Below are 19549 nucleotides of genomic sequence, written 5' to 3'. Positions count from 1 at the left end.
AGACACTTAAAGGGTTAGTTCACCCAAAAATGAAAATTCTGTCATTAATTACTTACCCTCATGTCGTTCGACACCCGTAAGACCTCCGTTCGTCTTCGGAACACAAATGAAGATATTTTAGTTGAAATCTGATGGCTCTGAAAGGCCTCCATTGGCACAATGCACGGCTCACTCTCAAGACCCTTAAAAGGTACTAAAGACATCGTTACAAAGTCAATCTCACTACAGTGGTTCTAAAGTAACTATGAATCGGCGAGAATAGTTTTTGTGCGCAAAAAACCCTAAATAATGACTTATATAGTGATGACGATTTCAAAACACGGCCTCATGAAGCTTCGAAGCGTTATGAATCAGTGAGTTGAATGAGCAGTTTGGATCGTCAAATTTCAGCAGTTTGGCGGTTTGACAAGTGATCCGAATCATGATTCGACTCACTGATTCATAACGCTTCGAAGCTTCATGATGTCTTGTTTTGAAATCGTCATCACTATGTTAGTCGTTATTTAGGGTCGCCGATTCATAAAGTTATTTTAGAACCACTGTAGTGAGATGGACTTTGTAATGACGTCTTTAGTACCTTTTAAGGGTCTTGGGAGTGAACCATGCATTGTGCCAATGGAGGCCTTTCAGAGCCATCAGATTTCAACTAAAATATCTTCATTTGTGTTCCGAAGACGAACGGAGGTCTTACGGGTGTCGAACGACATGAGGGTAAGTAATTAATGACAGAATTTTCATTTTTGGGTGAACTAACCCTTTAAATTTAAAGGATTTTTTTGTGGAGTAAGGGGAAATAAAATACACGTTTATAGTGTTTATAACGTTTGTAAATGTACCATTTTAACCCAGTGTGAATTCTTTTCTGGAAAATACAGTACTATTGGCACAATTTTTAGTAAAAAAATTTTTACTATGTGCGTTTGAAAACACTCACTTCTGCCTCTTGGCCATTTGTGCTCTAACATGAGCCTCTACTTTAGTGGGGTCCTGCACAGCTTCCGTCCCCAAAACCCTCATCAGATTAGAGATCCGCACTGCACACAAATATAGACACATGAAGATTGCATACACAGAGAAAAGTACAGAGCTGTAATCTAGTTGCTACTTTGAAGTAGGGATGCCACAATTCTCAATATAATATTGAACCGTTCGGTACAGCATTCACGGTTCAATACGCACCTGTGAATTAAGTTTTGGAATTTCAGTTTTGCATTTAATTAATTATTTTTCTACAAATTCTATAATTTGCCTCCATCCCAATATAGGCCTACTGAACAACGCAACATAGGCCTACATTCACATCACACGTTAGTGGTAGAGTTATACTCACGGAACACCAGTGTTGGGCACGTTACTTTAAAAAAGTAATTAGTTATAGTTACTTCTTACAAATAGTAACTGAGTTAGTAACTGAGTTACATCATTATAAAAGTAACTAATTACCAGGAAACGTACCTACTGTGTTACTTTTTTTCCCCCCAAATGTTCAAATATGTCAAATAACTTGGATGCCCCCAATATTAAATATGTTAAATGAATGAATTGGACACTAAATAGAATAAATTATTATTATAAAACATTGTACATTAATGTACACTATTGTAATGTTGCTGTGGGACAATGTGAGAGACACCTATCCAATGCAATACATTATTGTAAATATCAGTAGACCTACTATAGTGTAATGTGTAAATATTATCAGTACTACTTCTTTGGTAGTGGAGCTCGCGTTATCACCTGGGTTTTTAGCCACTCATTTTGTGGCGGCATGTGATGTGAGGTGCTTCATTAGATTAGAATTACTTGCCACCGACGTGGAGAGACTCTTTCTTCCTGGGCATAAGTTGCACGTTACATAAACATTCTTACCTTTCACCTCAACGAGGGAAAAGTAGCGCTTATACTTCCAGACTTGCCATCGTTAACTGTGCATATGCGTGTGCGTCATAGGTAGGGTTGGGTACCGAACTCGGTACTTTTAAGGGCACCGACCGAATTACGTCGGTACTACCGAGTACCGATTCACATTAAATCAATCGGTACCAAATTTCGGTACCTGAGAACGCATATGGTGATATAGACTAGTGTCTGTGAATATTAAACCGCAAAAAGACCATTTAAATACGAATCATGCATGTCTCGGTGCGAATGAATGCGTAGACGCGCGTTTTGCAGTCTATGGGTTTACCTCATACACACTCTCACTCAGAATCGCGCGTGTCGGTCGCATGTTTCCATCTCTGCCTCTCATATGAGGACATGAACGCACGAACGTCATCTCCAGAGCCACTGAGTCACTTCATGAGCATTTTACCGTTTCATTTTTGAAAAACGACCAGCGTCATATCAAACACACAGAGACTCAAATTCACGGCAACCCGTCAAAATAAAAGTTTGGCTAACTTGACAAATAAATTACTGTTGTACAGTAGAATTTAGATACGCCTCAATGTAATAAAAAATACTAACACTAATGTAATAAAAAAATAAAGTTTATAATTTATTACGTTTTTTTTAATAAATAAAATTATCTTCATGTTTTAATTTTAACCGTATAAAGCTCAGTTGTGCAGCACTTTGTTTGACAAAAAAGTTTAATTAAATTAAAAAAGAAATTCAATTAATGTTTTATGTCTTCATTTGATTACCAGAAAATACATAACACAATTTGTGGGAAATCTTTTTATAGAAATGAAATTAAAAAGAAAAAAGAATTATAATATGGTTGTTTTAATGAATTAAATTAAGTAGCTAGTAGCCTACTATTTACTAGTAAATATTACAGTAATCAAACATCACAGACAATGGCAGACAGAGACCAGGGCAGCTCTGGCATAATGTCAATAACACATTTATAAATGACTTACAGGTTCTTTACAGTTATTTATGTAAACATCCCAAAAGTACCGAAAAAAACCTAGTCATAGGTAGGTATGTGTGTGTGTGTGTGTGTGTGAGAACTCAACCTATCAACCTCAACATTTTCTCCCACCCACCAATCATCATCAGTTATGTGTACCACCCAACCCACCCCCCAACACGCATGGCTGGCGCGCACACACACGTTGCAGGTCCGACTGACCTTTTTATTTCTCAGTAATGCTAACGGCGTTGTAACGGAATAAACAGTAATTCGTTTGATTACTCGTTACTGAAAAAAATAATTCCGTTAGTAACGCCGTTTATCTATAACTTCGTTATTCCCAACACTGCGGAACACTAGTTATTCACAATCATGAAAGTTCATTATTTGCATGCGTTTTACAGCCTTGCCGGTTAAACATTTCATTCACGTGCTCATTCGCTTTTCCGGGCGCGCGCATTAAATGCCTGTCAAACACAGTCATATGTCTAAAGTGAAAGTAAAATCAGAGTGTGTCTGTATATTAGATGCATGCAGGTCTTATTGAAAGACCTCTAAATTGACAGCAGCGCTGCCTAGTGAACACGTTGTCCAGAAAGTTTACCTCTAAAATTATGTCATTATTTACTCACTCTAATATTGTTCCAAACCTGTAATCATTTCTCGATGACAGAATTTTCATTTTTGAGTGAACTATCCCTTTAATGTTAATACAACAACAAAAGACAGAGAAAATCACTCACTGCTCTTGACTGAAAAACTTTAATACGGTAGCTTTAATAAGAATCAATGTATATTTTATAGTGAAGTCTATGTAGTGTTTTATTTTTACATTAATTCATTCAATTTCATACTTAAATTCTGCTGTACTGCTCTGAGCTACCAGTGTAAATCTTTATATATATTTATTTTATATTATACAATACACTAGGAATGTGTACAAGGTTTTTTTTTAAGTAAAGTTTTAAGTTTAAGTAAGGTTTTTAAATTATTTTAAGTGAAGTAAAGAAGAGTATTGCAATAAACATTTTACATTTTTTCTCCTTAACCTCTTACTGTTCCTGTCGCTTAAGAATAGAATAGCAAAAAAATGATGTGACAAGCCATCATAACCGAACCGAAAACCGTGGTTAAAAACAGAGGTATGTATTGAACCGTGGACTAACTGTATTGTTGCATCCCTACTTTGTAGACACTAAAATATTATAACATAAGTGTTCATCACTTTAGTTATGATGTGAAAAACCTTTAATTGAACAATATTAGTAATAAATAATTAGGGATGAAACTATTACCGGTTTCACGATAAACCACGATAAAATTTAGTGACGGTTAGTAATATCGTATAAAATTTAATTATCATTAAAACCGCGTGTGATTATCACGATTGTGAAAACTCAATAAATCTTGTCCAGTCAGCATCAGTCTGGCGCAACCCACTGCTGTTTTTTTGAATGAGAAGAAATGGCAGATGGCAGTGACAACGCTGGGAGATTTTTCAGACTTCTAAAAGGACCAAATCTGAGGCGTTGTCATATTTTGGCTTTAACAAAAGTCCAGAGGGAAACTTAATCGAAGATGGTCACCCTGTAATAGGTCGCTGTAATAGGGGGAAACAATTCAAAACTACAAACGCAAGGCAAGTGGACTTTGACCTCAATACCAAAACTACGTCTGGGAAATAATAACGTTAAGCGAACGAACAAATTCAGACAAGACTAGGGTGACATTTAAGGGATAATAATCAGGGCTTGACATTAACAACTGCCATTTGCGGGTGTAACGTTATTTCGGCTGCACACTAGTAGGGATGGGCAACAGTGGTCGAGTAATCGAGTACTCAAACGTGACAGCGATCATCGTTCATGAGAACTATGATCGCCCTGAAAAAAATTTATTTGTCTCTTTTTTTATTGGTTATTGCGGCGTTTTGCGCGGTACCTGAGGTCTGATTGGTTAGCGTTATACAGCACACCTCCTGACCGCGGCAAAATAAAGTGAAACTGAGACGTGCACTGCAGTGATATCTGGAATCACTGATCATTGAATGGTTAGTGAAAGATGTGCAGCGCCAATCTGTCATAGCCTACATAGCATTATAATGAGAACACGATGGAAATAGAATGCGGTAAATGATCTGTGCTTAGTTCCCCGTGTATCAGCTGATCCACAGAGAAACGAACGAGAACACTCAGACTAGCGCGTGAAGTTCATGTGCGCATTCGCGTCCTTTTCTGCAGATGCACGTTGTAAGATTACTTTTATGTTGTCTATCTGATTAATCTAATATAAGAAGAGTTTGGTTGAGCTTAAGCTAGCCAAAGTGCTGCCGTTATACCGGCTGTTCATTCTCTTCAGTTTCAGCTCAAAAGAATATTTCATGCTCGACATGATGGTTTAGAGACGGTCATATTCTTTTTAGATAGGCTATTTCTTTCTCAGAATCATTGATATTAGTAATGCAGCACTGCTATACTGTTCTCGTATTTTTTAACAGTAGACCTAGTTTATTTAAAGTTGTTTTTCGTTATGAGTTCGAAAACACGCAGTGATGTTTGTAAACACTGCGATCATGAATAATAAAATTAAGTGCATGATGTGCAGAGTCAATCTGTCAAAGCATTATAAGGAGAACACTATTTTAATAAAATGTTGTTTCTGTGTGCTTTCGTTGTCCGTGTATCAGCGTTTTTAAGGGAAGAGCAAATTCAAAACGTTCCATTTCAAACCATAGCCTGTAAAATCTAGCACGCTGAAGTTCACGACGTGCGCATTCACGTCCTTTTGTGTTGATTTATGTCGTAATAGGTTCATAACAATCTTCATACTAATATTGATATAGGGTGCGTTTGGTTGAGTTTATTAACCAGCTAGCAAGCTCTGCAGGGTTGTGTTATTTCACAGTTTCAGCTCAAAGGCAATGCTCGATATTACTGACTTGGTTATTTGAGACGGTCATTTTATAAAGATGTTTCTTTTTCAAAGACATTTATGCATCATAATCTAGCAGTTATTTTTTGTTTTATATGTTCACGTTTTCATATACCTGTTTTCATGTCACGTTTGTTTTTGTCAACAACCATTTTCATAACAGTTTTCATTATCTCAATGACGGACATGCCCCGCCCCCTGCACATGCCCCACCCCTGAGTACTCGAGTACTCGTTTGAGAGACCTATCGATGATCGAAATGAGAAATTGACAAAAATGCCCATCCCTACACACTAGCCACTCTGACTGTTGAACTTATTATAGTCTTCTCAAAAGCCATCGGTTATAATCGCGTTGCGCATTATAACCACTTACACGTGTTTCTATTGAGTTTATGAATGCAGTGTTTCTCCTAGGTTTACAGCTTTGGGGGGGGGGGGGTGGGGGGGGTGGGGGGGGGGGGGGGGTGGGACCTCCCGAAACTACTAGTGTCGCGGAGCGGGAGTGTTACGGATACTCGGTGTTGCCATAGACAATAAATTAATTAATTTATTAAATAAATATAAACAACATTTTTTTATACATCACAACTATTTACAACACAACAGAGGTTGGCTTAGCTTGAGTTTTTGCTCTGGATTTTGTTGCTTTTATGAAAAAAAAAAAAACAAATTTTTGCCTGTTTAGGTTCGTCACCTTCTCCATTGCATTTTTACCATTAAAGTTACTACACACAAATCCGTGTTTTTTTTTTTTTTTTTGGGGGGGGGGGGGGGGGGGGTATATTTCAGGGCTCACTGCTAAGGATTGTTTTCAGGGGTTCAAATTTTTACTTGCCCTGTCAGAATTTTCACTGACCCCACCACAAAAAAAACCGACAAATAAAATTAAAAAAGGCCTAGTATTATTAAAAGTTATTCAGTCAAGAGCAGTGAGTGATTTTTTTTTTTTTGTCTTTTGTTATCTCAATATTTATATAGCCAATGACGATATTTTCCGGCTTTCCATGTGTGTTCACTGTTATACGGTAGGGGGCACTGTAGCGCATTTCCTGCACGAGAACAGAATCTCCTGATCAAAACACTGCCGAAGAAGCAACGTGCGATATCATAAGCAGATGCATATGTAAAATAACACGATCACCATTAAACAGCATATACATCACAACTGCCTAATGTTATTGAATGAACTGTCAACCCAGGACGAGTTATAGGACTGAAGTTTTGGGGTGTTGATGGACTCGATCTACAACATCTGTGTTTTGTTCATCGTTCAGACGTAACGTTAGTCTTTTACAAAAACGTGATTTTTTCAGCTTTATGCTCAAAATGTTGCTTTTTCATGAAACTTGCAACATTCAAGTGTTGATTAAAAAATAATATATGAAGCTGGAATAAAACAGTGGGTCTGTTCTTTCTTTTGATATATTGCCTGTTTAGATATTCTGTGGACCATTAAAACTTACAAACTTGACCATAAATGCTGGCGGTGACTGGCAAATTTCATGTTTATGTTGATTTAAAAGACCTAACCGACTATGTTTACGATGATACTCAACAAGACAGGCATTTTGATATAATTGTGTGAATATTCGCGTGCTGTGAGACGCGTGGCCGTGCGCGTGTGTGTGTGTGTGTTGTGTTGCTGCCCTTCGCGAGTGTCAAACTGAGAGACAATTTCTCGTTTATGAGCGCTTGAATATTTAAATTGGCAAGGCTTAAAAATGCGCAAATGATCAGTTTCCGTGAAGATGCAGCTCTGGGAGTGTCTTTCACGCTGGCACTGAACCATCAGGCAATTCTTATTGTCGACCGTAATGACAAATATTTTTTGTCACACATTCAGGGGGGGCGGGGGGTCGTTTTGGGAGGGCGGGGCGCCCCCCCTGAACAATGGTAGGGGAAACACTGGAATGAAATGTCTCATAATCAGGCGTTCAGATTAGCCAGAGTTTTGTTCAGAGCGCGCGCCGTTCTCACTCGCTGAAATATACACTCGGATCAGAGATAAACGTGCGATGTACGCAGGAGATTCACTCATCATACAGTGGTTTACTGTTTTTGTTCTATTTCAGCAGCGAAAATGGTTTTAAAAAAAACAGCAGAACCACAGCGCATCTGATATGACTGGCATAAGGCTGGCAAATTTAGGGACAGTCTCTAAAGTTACATACAACATTGGTAACGTTATACACGTTTCAAACTTCACTAGCATTTGAAGAGAATGACAGTCATAAAACTGTCTGTAAAGTGTTCATTTAGGTGTCAGGTGTGATGCACACATTTTGATATTTAATAAAATAAACTGTCAAATCATATGCAAATATGGATGTGCATTATTTCACTAGGATACTGTTTGGGCTCTTACTAGGGATGAAACAGTATGGAAATTTAACATCACGATTATAGGTGACCCAAATTATCACGGTTATCAATATTATCACGGTTTTGTTCAAATAAGATGAAAGTGTTCAAAAAGAACAGATGCACACACTTAAAACATTTCAACAAGTTTTATATTTGAAAATCAACAAACAACAAATAACTAAAGCAGCTCTATGCACTTTTTTGAAGCTAGATTCTATTCTGTGGGATTTCCTTCCTTATAATGGTCGTCGTCAATAGCAACGCATAACGCATAAATAATAATAATTTGTTGTAAATATAATCTCTAATATCTCTGTAAATATATTCTCAAGCAATATTCTCATCAGTGTTCAGCAATGATGCATTTAAATCTAGCATATTTTGTGTAAGAGCCCAAACAGTATCCTAGTGAAATAATGCATATCCATATTTCCATATGATTTGACAGTTTATTTTATTAAATATCAAAAGGTGTGCATCATACCTGACACCTAGATGAACACTTTACAGTTTTATGACTGTCATTCTCTTCAAATGCTATTGAAGTTTGAAACGCTTATAACGTTACCAATGTTGTATGTAACTTTAGAGACGGTCCCTAAATTCGCCTGCGTTATGCCAGTCATTTCAGATGCGCTGTGGTTCTGCTGTGTTTGTTTGAAACAATTTTCGCTGCTGAAATAGAACAAAAACAGTCAACCACTGTATGATGAGTGAATCTCCTGCATACATCGCACGTTTATCTCTGATTTAAGTGCAGATTTCAGCGAGTGAGAGCGGCGCGCGCTCTGAACAAAACTCCGCTAATCTGAACGCCTCTGATTATGAGACATTGCATTCATAAATTCAATAGAAACACGTGTAACGTTAAGTGGTTATAATGCTCAACGCGATTATAACAGATGGCTTTTGAGAAGACTATAATAAGTTCAACAGCCAGAGTGGCAGAGTGTGCAGCCGAAATAACGTTACACCCCCAAATGGCGGTTGTTAACATAGATATCCATGATATCTATGGTTGTTAATGTCAAGCCCTGATTATCCCTTAAATGTCACCCTAGTCTTGTCTGAATTTGTTCGTTCGCTTCACGTTGAGGTCAAAGTCCACTTGCCTTGCGTTTGTAGTTTTGAAGTGTTCCCCCTATTACAGCGACTTTCTTCTGGCATGTTCTGCAGACAGGGTGACCATCTTCGATTAAGTTTCCCTCAGGACTTTTGTAAAAGCCAAAATATGACCACGCCTCAGATTTGGTCCTTTTAGAAGGCTGAAAAATCTCCAGGCACTGTCACTGCCATCTCTTCTCATTCAAAAAAGTGTTGTGCGCTGCGCCAGACTGACGCTGACTGGACAAGATTTACCGCGAGTTTTCACAATCGTGATAATCACACGCGGTTTTAATGATAATTAGATTTTATACGATATTACTAACCATCACTAAATTTTATCGTGGTTTATCGTGAAACCGGTAATCGTTTCATCCCTAGCTCTTACACAAAATATGCTAGATTTAAATGCATCATTGCTGAACACTGATGAGAATATTGCTTGAGAATATATTTACAGAGATAATAGATTATATTTACGACAAATTATTTTTTATGCGTTGCTATTGACGACGGCCATTATAAGGAAGGAAATCCCACAGAATAAAATCCAGCTTAAAAAAGTGCATAGAGCTGCTTTGTTTATTTGTTGTTTGTTGATTTTCAAATAGAAAACTTGTTGAAATGTTGTGTGTGCATCTGTTCTTTTTGAACACTTTCATCTCATTTGAACAAAACCGTGATAATATTGATAACCGTGATAATTTGGGTCACTATAATCGTGATGTTAAATTTCCATACCGTTTCATCCCTATAAAGAATGATTAGGTGTGCCCAAACCTTTGGTTGGCTGTTAACATATTCAACATTAAAACCTCATCTGTCTTACTGGAAGTTGTCTGGCTGGTAATGTACCTTTGGGTTCAGGTGGAGGCATAAGACCCAATCGGACCTTTTCCTGCATCTCTTTCTGGCCTTCTCTACGAGTTTGTCGTCTTAACTTCTTTTGTTCTTTCTTAGTCAAATACACACCCAGAGTCACTGGCTTATCAGAGTCCACTGAGAAAGAGAAGCAAAAAGAGAATAAAGAAAAAAAAGTAATAGAAACATAAAAGGTTAGACCAATGAGTATTTTGAAATTCAACCAGTTTCTGTCTGCAGAAGATTTTGATGTTCAATGCATGCATGAATACCTGGAGGGGCCATCTGAATTGGGTGTTCAACTAGGTTGGTGACTCCGTGCATTTCCACCTCATCTAAATTTGTGCTCACAGATCTGAGAAAAAGAACACAAATTTAATATGACCACTTTCACTCAATTCTGTTATTAATTATCAAAAGGAACTGCAAGACTGACAGATTATATGAATTCTTCACAATATCAATATGACTTCAGAACAGCAGAATTTTTCCTGAATTTGTCTTGTATATTTTATAATTGACTGTAGCAGATTTGAAAGCTGTTGACTTACAATTCTATGTGGAAAGGCAAGATGTAGGAGTCCCACCACTCTATATGAGGAATCTCCCCCTCTCCCAGCTCTTTCTTGGGGGCAATAAGAGCTAGTTTAGTGGACGCCTGAATGCCTGTCTTCTTGGCAGCCTGAGCAATCTCCATTTGTAGCTTCTCCAGCTGAGCCTGAGGACAGAATATAATATTGTCAGATATTTCTCAGATATTATTGATCAAAGTTTTTTTTAAGTCAAATTTTAATATTTGCTTTATAGAGTCAAAAATAAAGATGGATGCTGTTGTCAACCTTGGTGCGTATGCGCTGGGCGATCTTCTCAAAGCGACCCTGTTCATGGAACCTAAAGCCTTTCTTGGCTCTCTGTGCAGGAGTAAGGGCCACACGTGGGTCAAAGTAAGAGGTGGATTCCAGGTCATCGCTGGGTTTTTCCTTTAACTGCTGCCGAAACTGTTCCCTCTTCACTGCTCTGATGTTTGCTAGAGATAGAGGGAAAAAAATAAAACAAATAAGTATATCAGGGTATCTGCAGGTTTCACCAAGTCAAATTTAAGACTTTTTAAGACCTTTTCAAGACCATTATGAATTAAATTTAAGACCTATATCACGCAATTAAAAAAAAAAAAAAACGTACAAAAGGAAATGCAGAATCACAAAATTACTTGCAAAGCAAATTAATTTATTCAAATTGAACAAAGTATTAGTAAACTTGCACTTCCTCATAGCTCAATCCCACCAGGATTAATAAACACACTACCAGTCAAAAGTTTGAGAATGGTAAGATTTTTTAATGTTTTTACAGAAGTCTCTTCTGCTCACCAAGGCTGCATTTATGTTATTAAAAATATAAAAAAACTGTAATATTGTGACAGTTCTTTTGTGACTGTTCTCTATGTGAATATATAGAAAAGTGTAATTTATCCTGTGATTAAAGCTGAATTACTCCAGTCTTCAGTGTCACATGACCCTTCACTAATCATTCTCATTTAAGGATCTGATGATCAACAAACATTTATGATTATTATCAGTGTTGAACACAGTTGTGTAAAAAATATTTTAGGATTCTTTGATGGATAGAAAGTTCTAAAGAACAACATTTATCTGAAATAGAAAGTAAAAAAAGGATTTCTGAAGGATTATGTGACTCTAAAGTCTGGAGTAATGATGCTGAAAACTCAGCTTTGAATCACAGAAATAAATTGCATTTCAAAAAATAAAATAGTTCTTTAAAATTGTAAAAAAAAATGCAATAAATGCAGCCTTGGTAAGCAGAAGAGACTTCTTTAAAAACATTTTTAAAATCTTACCGTTCTCAAACATTTGACCGATAGTGTGTGTGTATCAGTGATGCGCGGGTCAATGTATAAACAACCCGCACCCGACCGACGTTTTCAACTAACCCGCCCGCAACTCGGACCGCAAAAAAAAAGAAGAAAATATTGTACCCGACCCGCTTCCTGACCCGCATTTTTTAAAAGTAGTAAATGCTCATCGTAGCTCATTGGGCCATTGAAAAAACATTTCAGGCCCTGGCGTGGTGTGCTCAGAGGTGCAGCAGCGAGAGCAGGAAGTTCTTGCGGCGGCCCATCATTTTCCATTTCAGCTCCAGATGCATATTATTGATGAACGCGATGTTTATGTTTCGACCCGGCTTGAAGAATTCATCAGCCCACATTTGGAAAACATTTGGAAAAGTGTGAAAGCCCTTAGGAGCGCAAACTGTTATTTTTCTGAATGCTGTAGGCCTATATAGCCTAGTGTTATGTAATACAGGCTTGATTTATTCATTTATTTCGTTTAATTTTCTTAACAATTAAGATGCTGCATGTGTTTATCCAGTCTAATCGAAGTGTGCGTCTCTCCCCCGACTTTCCCAAAAAAAATACCGCCCCCTCTCAGAAAATACATAAAACTGACTTTAAATGCGTTTAAAAGTAGCCTATTAAAATGGTACAATGGCATTGCTCAGTTCAACGTTTTGGGAAATCGGGCATTTTGTCCCGCGTCAGCATTTATTCAAAAGTTAATAACGCTCAACATTCAAAAGGTAAATAAGGATTTATTGACGATTCGACCGACCGTGACCCGAATATCATTAAAAATATTTTTGGATGACTCGTAACCGCGGGTGGCCGCGGGCACCCGCTCATTTTGGATCAACCCGCGCATCACTGGTGTGTATGTAGTATATACATTTTTTGTGAGATCAAAATTACTGATTTTGTGGTGGTCATTTTCAGAAATGTGCATATTTTTATTTTATTTTTCTTCATAATTAAAATACCACATTTACCATATCATTATGTTAGATGCACAATAGTCATACATGGCGATAAAACAAACAAAATGCATGAATCTTGTTTGACAATAGGACAAATAAATACAACTTAAATATACAGATACAAACAGTGCTTTAAGTTTAGGTAGGCTACTGTTTGTTTTTCCCCGTTGTTGTTTGATTAATATTAACGACACAGGCAGGAGGGGGTATAGGCTAGGCTATATTGGGTTGCTTTCACTTTAAGACCTACAGTGCCTAGACTTGGTACACTCGCGCGAGCGCTGACGGGCGGCAAACGCGTGCACAGAATCCGCGGCCAGTCTGACATCGGTCCGTGTGTCAGTAGCGAATGAATTCGGGGTTTACTAGGGCTGGGTATTGACACAAATTTCACAATTCGATTCGATTCACAAGCTTTTGATTCGATTCGATTTTCGATTCAATTAAATTCAATATCGATTACTTTAGCTATATATCAGGTACAATACATGGGCAATTTTCTCAAGGAAAACAAATCTCTGAACTATGTTGTAAACTATGGGAGTCAGTTGTACTACATTAGCCTAATATTGAAGGGAAAAAAATGAACTGATTTGTATACAAACACTTAAATTACACTATTATTATTTTATAAAAAAAAAACATAATTTAAAGTTATAATATTAGCTTTACATAATCATATTTATACTCCAATTAGTTTTTTGAAATATAAACATTTGGCTATCATAAAAACTTGCCAGATTTATTCATAGGCTACATACATGCATTCAATTGAAGAACATTAAAAATGGTGCATATAATTATCAAAATGCTCCTCTACTATGCACACAGAGAGAGAGAGAGAGAGAGAGAGAGAGAGAGAGAGAGAGAGAGAGAGAGAGAGAGAGAGAGAGAGAGAGAGAGAGAGAGAGAGAGAGAGAGAGAGAGAGAGAGAGAGAGAGAGAGAGAGAGAGAGAGAGAGAGAGAGAGAGAGAGAGAGAGAGGTAGCGTTACATGGACGTAGGAAAATTAAGACCCGTTTAAAATTATTTAAGACCTAGAACTCAATACTTCAGCGAATTAAGACTGAAGATCCCGCGGGTACCCTGTATATAAAAATATATTTCAATTTGAGATATTCACATTTCTATAGCAGTGTGTGGTACCTTTTAGAGTGGGCATACGATGTGTGAGCTCAACTTCTTTCCCACTGGCATCAACAGTTCGTCCGAGCTCATCCAAAATGAGGGGAGTTGGCTTTGTGATCTCACGAGGCTCCACTTTACTATAAACAAATGAGAAAACTTAACTAATTCTTAACTAATACATTTTTTTAGCAATTCCTCTAACAAGAAAACACCTTGCAAATTAATTTTAAAAAAAGTTGCAAGGAAACATGAAGCCTGTTGCAGAATTCTTATTATGTACAAAAAAGTCATTTCTACACGTTTACAACACTCACGGTGGTGCAATGCCCATGGCGTGCAGGTTGGCCAAGGCTACCAGATTATGTGGCCCTGTATTTCCCAAAGCACCCAGAATTCCTGGTTTCATGGCCAGCGTCGACTGGATCTTGGCCTGCAACTCAGCTGCCTTGCGGGCTTTCTCTATAGCGTCATTCATGAAGTTAGCAGCCTGAGAGGGAGCAATGGACTGGGTGGTACCCGACGCTGGGAGGCTGGGACGTGGAGCACTAGGGTCTGTCTGAGATGGAATCAGTCTGGGCTATAGGAGAGAGAACAAAAGTTTGGTATCCATTTTTAAAGTTTAGATGAAAAAGAATGACAGACTATTAGGGATAAAAAAAATTAAAAAAAGACAACATAAAAGATAACATTGCTACCAGTTATAACATGTCATTTATATTGTCGTCTAGAGCTATACTTGTTTTGATAAATAAATCTATTAATAGGATGAAAAAAATTCGATAGGTATTAATTATTAAAAATGCATAATTGCTGATTGCTTATAGTAAAGCAGAAGTTAAAAATCAGTAAATTAAACAAAAGCTCACACTAAATGTCAACTGGTATGAGTTATGTTTTTTTTTATGTATTTTACTTAGCGTAGTTCTACCATGTGTACATCTAATTGTGATATGTTTATGTATAAAGTAGTGCCGTCAATCGATTACAAATTTTAATCTAATTAATTACATACTCTGTGATTAATTAATCGCATACATAATTTTTGTATGTAGAGTATTTTAAATATTTCAATTCAAATGAATCAATGAATAATCAGCATTAGTGACATTAAAGTTCAAAAACTCTTGTATTATTATTTTCACTGTTCAAATATTGGCCATAACAATAAACAATGACCTAATATGCTGAGGAAATAAATTAAAAAGTGCTTCAGGAAGAAGTTTTTTTTTCACTGTACATACAAACAGGGCTTGACATTAACTTTTTTGCTCACCAGCCACTGTGGCTAGTGGTTTTCCAAAGTTACTAGCCACTCAGCATTTTCACTGGCCACAATTTTGCTGCTTGGAAATTACATTTTATATGATTAAAGTTGAATTTGGCATGCTTAAATGACTTTATTTTGAGTCATTTTACTTGATTTAGAAGATTTAAAACCCTTTCAAACTTTCAATGCAGAGTGACCACCCAAATCAAGACTACATTGTATATCAGCTGGTATGTGCAGGTGGGCAAGGGGTGGGCAATATGGCTAATATGAGAAATTGAATATAGGCTAAATAAAAGAACAAAGAAGCAAATTCCAAAAACAATAATACATTTCTTAAAAAAATATATAGATACAGTAGGTTTATTTAATATGTATACATTTATTTAACACCTGTAGTTGTTTGATTAACATTAATGACAGACAGGTATTCATTTGGGCTGCTGAATGCATGGACGTTGTAACGAGTAGGAATATAGTGTGGCCCCTTTAAGAGTGCGCGCTCCCTGTTGAGAATGCGTATAAATTGTACAAGTGTGCAGTGTCGTGCAATGTATACGCAACGCAGTTTTTCGTGTGCATATGATATGCACTTTATGGAGTGTATATGACACGCTCTTGGGTAGGATAGTGGACATTGCAGACGACTTTATTTTTATCAGCACTTCCATCAGGATGTTCCAATCAATGATCCAAGCAGCGCGTTCGTGTCTCCCTCCTTCATTTTACAGCTCAGGGTCAAAGTCCAATACAGAATGGATTAATCTGTTTTATTTTTTTTTTACGCGTTATTTTTCCTCGGATTAATTAATCGAAATATTTGCATATTTTAACGAAGTCAATTGCAAATTTTTTGCTTAGACATCAACCGATATTGATGATATTGAAAATGTGATTCATTTATCATCAATCATAAATGTAATTAAAGCAAAGGCAAAAAGATATTTTTATGATTCCTTAAAAGTTCTTTTAAACACACAGGCACTACAGGGCAGTCACTGTAAACAGGTGATTGGTATTGTTTTATTACCTGCGCAGAGGGGACAGGAGCCACAATACTTAGCTGTTTCTTTCTCTCCTCAATCTGCCGTGTGGCTGCTTCCATCATTTGCTTGATCTGAAAATAGAGCATCACAGATAGTATTTACACTTGATGCAGGCAGTACATTAAAAAATATTCAATTGAGCAATTTATTTAGTGTCAAAAGCTGTGAACTTTCATACTTAGAACTACAGTACTAAACAATATCTGTTTTATCCAAGTACTTCTAGGCTTACAAGTCATTTATGTTCTAAACAAAGTCATACTTTGTGTGTTCCATCAGATACTTCTCTATCTAGTCTTTTATTTTACTGATGGCATGTGTTACCTGCATCTTGGTAAGCATGCCAGGACTCTCTGTAGGGGGTCCAGGTAAAACAGCGGGTTCATCCACCTCCTCAAAGCGAGGTACCCTCTTCTTCTTTACCGCTGTATCCACACTGTGTCCATCCTTCACTCCTTCCACCTCATCTCCAAAGACTTCCTAAACATAGGAGAGAGGAAAAATAAAACTGTTGAAAAAGACAAGACTTAATCAGAGAAAGTTTACTTAAAAGAATAGTTCACCTTAAAATAAAAAGATTGTCATTTACACAAAAGATATTTTAAAGAATGTTGGTAACCAGAACAAACATTCTTCAAAATATCTTATGTGTTCAAAAAAATATGGACGTACTGTCCGTGACGTCACCCAGGCTTCTGATGAGCAGTTTTGAAGGAAAAGTATGGACGAGATGGCCGTTGCCATCTTGGCAGCGCGTCACACCCGGATAACAGAAAAAGGGCAAAAAGGCGGGACGTGGGCGGAGCTGAAGTGACGCGATGACTAACAGACAGCAGATAAATGGCTATCCACCTGTCACTCGAAGTGGCCACGCCCTTAATTATGCAGAACTTTAATGCTTTATATAATGTAAACGAATGAGTTATAAAAAAAAAAAATAATCACCCACCCCACAGTTGTCATGAAGGGTAAAATTAGCCGTATAAACCAAAACCACAATTTGTACCAGGCTGTAAACATGTTTTAATTTGCTGTAAAGTTGGGCATTTTAACATGGGGCTCAATGAGATTCTGCTCCCTTCTGGAGCCTGTCCCTAGCGGCCAGTCGATGAATTGCAGTATATGTCACTTCCGTATTGGCTTCAAGAGAAACTGCGGGAGGTTGCCGCTTGGTTCAACTGAGGAAAGAAACTCATACAGGTTTGGAATAACTTGAGGGTAAGTAAGTGAAGTTTAAATTTTTGAGCAAACTTGTAATAAAGGGATAGTTCACCCAAAAATTTAAATGGGTGAGTGATGACAAGAAAACAAATAGGCTGTTCTAAATCAATGTTGAGTCACTTTTTTTCTGAAACTGACACTTAAAGGGATATTTATTTTCTTAATAGTTGTTCCTTCACACTCAGACATTGGAGGCACAGAAAACACTATACCTTCAGTTCTCTTTTGCGGTTCTTCTCTCCAGCTCCTTTATTCCCACGGGAGTTTTTGCTTTCCTCAAGAGCTTCAAACAGACGCTCAACAAAGCTGCTTGCTGAATCATCAAGAAACGGCCTTAGCTGGTCTAAAAGAAGAGATATTGATCATCATTAATAAATATATATCTGCCGTATAAACTCAGTTACTCACGATTCTAAATTTATGAGCAATTCTGGATAAACCAGTGATGCCATCGAGGATGTTTACACTGGATGTGACAAAGCAACCATTGCAAATCCATTTGCTCTTTGTGTAAAGGTAATGATACACGGGGCAACTTTGAGCAATGTTGCTTGGGCACTTTCCCATAGAGCATGGGCAACAAAACAATCTGGATACTTTTGATCAGTCGTGGGTCCTGTGTCTCACCGGGTTGCCCGTTGATGGCAACATTGCCCAGCAACATTGGTCAAAAAGATGCCCCGTGTATAATCACCTTAAGAAGTAGTGTGAGCACTTGGAGTACTTGAGAAATAGAACAGGGTATACGTTTAATGTCAGGAATTTGTTGTGTTACGCTGCTTCCAGTGTAGTCAGCGAACACTGATTATAATGGGTTCTATTGTTTTTGTTGCATTGCGGCGCTCACATCTAGTGTAGACAGTGTTGCGTTAAAAATAAGATGAATAGTAAAGACGTCAACAGCAATCAAATTTTCTATTACAAACAGTGTTGGGAAGGATACTTTCAACATTTATTTCGTTACAGAATAAATGCCCAAAAATGTAATTTGTAACGTATTCCGTTAGGTTACTCAATTTGAGTTCGTATTCTGAATACTTGGATTACTTCAACTAGAGTTTGTTGTGCTGATGATGGCTGACCGGCATCACGATGGCGTGCCGCCCCCAGTTGCGAGTCTTGCGCGAGCGACACACACTAATCCTAGTCTATTCTATAGTTAACCTGAAACTTTGCACTGCAGGGATTGCTCTGTAAATTAAAGTGAGAATATAACTAATGCATATTTGCCATTTTAAATATTGTAGTCTATGCCAGAGACGTGACGTGTTAGTCAGTGAAAATACCGTGTCAGGCAGGCTACACAAATATTGATCTTGACATTGATAGCCTCTTGTCTTACACTGTGAATTTAACTTGAAATATTTAATGTTGTACAAGAAAACAGTCCTTATTAATGAATTGTAAGTAGGCATGTGCCGGTATCAAATTTTCATGTTGCGATTAATTGCTGAAGCTTTTATCACGGTATACGGTATTATCACGATATTGAAATAAGTTGCAAAAAAAGTGTTGTCATACTATAACAGGTTAAATCACTTTCTTATAACAAAAGAACCAAACATTTAAATACAATAAAGCAATACACAAAAATGTATAAAGTAAACAAATATTTAAAACAGATTAAAGTGCAAAAGAATTATAAAGAACAATAGGTATGCTGAAATGTACATTTAACTAAGATTAATACATGCTTTATAAGTATTTTTCATTGTCAGTTTGTTAATGAAGGAACTAATGTTAAATACTGGAGCCTTGTAAAGTGTGTGATTGAACAACAGTCAGAACATATTCAAACAATATCTAGGGCATGTAATTTAGTCCAGATTAAAATATAAAATGCAAGTTTGAAAATGAATACCCTTAAGTCTTATTATGTATTAGGTTATGTGATTACTGGGGAAACGGCTGCATTTCTGCTGTTCCGTCAGCGC

General features: G+C 37.2%; 1 protein-coding gene across 2 annotated transcripts in view; it reads right to left on the bottom strand.

Moving 5' to 3' along the window:
• The window catches only part of prpf3 (PRP3 pre-mRNA processing factor 3 homolog (yeast)), a 41874-nt gene that overhangs the window by 3612 nt on the left and 18713 nt on the right, over window positions 1-19549 (bottom strand). For both annotated transcript variants that reach the window (XM_079837430.1, XM_079837431.1), the window contains exons 3-12: window positions 17828-17958; window positions 16719-16874; window positions 16379-16465; window positions 14396-14658; window positions 14100-14218; window positions 10965-11152; window positions 10677-10843; window positions 10398-10480; window positions 10120-10263; window positions 935-1034 (exon numbers count right to left, since the gene is read on the bottom strand). In XM_079837430.1, the coding sequence (XP_079693556.1) occupies window positions 935-1034; window positions 10120-10263; window positions 10398-10480; window positions 10677-10843; window positions 10965-11152; window positions 14100-14218; window positions 14396-14658; window positions 16379-16465; window positions 16719-16874; window positions 17828-17958 (1438 nt within the window). The remainder of the gene's footprint in view (window positions 1-934; window positions 1035-10119; window positions 10264-10397; window positions 10481-10676; window positions 10844-10964; window positions 11153-14099; window positions 14219-14395; window positions 14659-16378; window positions 16466-16718; window positions 16875-17827; window positions 17959-19549) is intronic.

The sequence above is a fragment of the Gobio gobio genome (assembly GCF_949357685.1).
Source record: "Gobio gobio genome assembly, chromosome: 15".
Classification (NCBI taxonomy): Eukaryota; Metazoa; Chordata; class Actinopteri; order Cypriniformes; family Gobionidae; genus Gobio; species Gobio gobio.
Note: the sequence above shows the minus strand (reverse complement) of the source record. Positions and strands in the feature narration are given on the sequence as shown.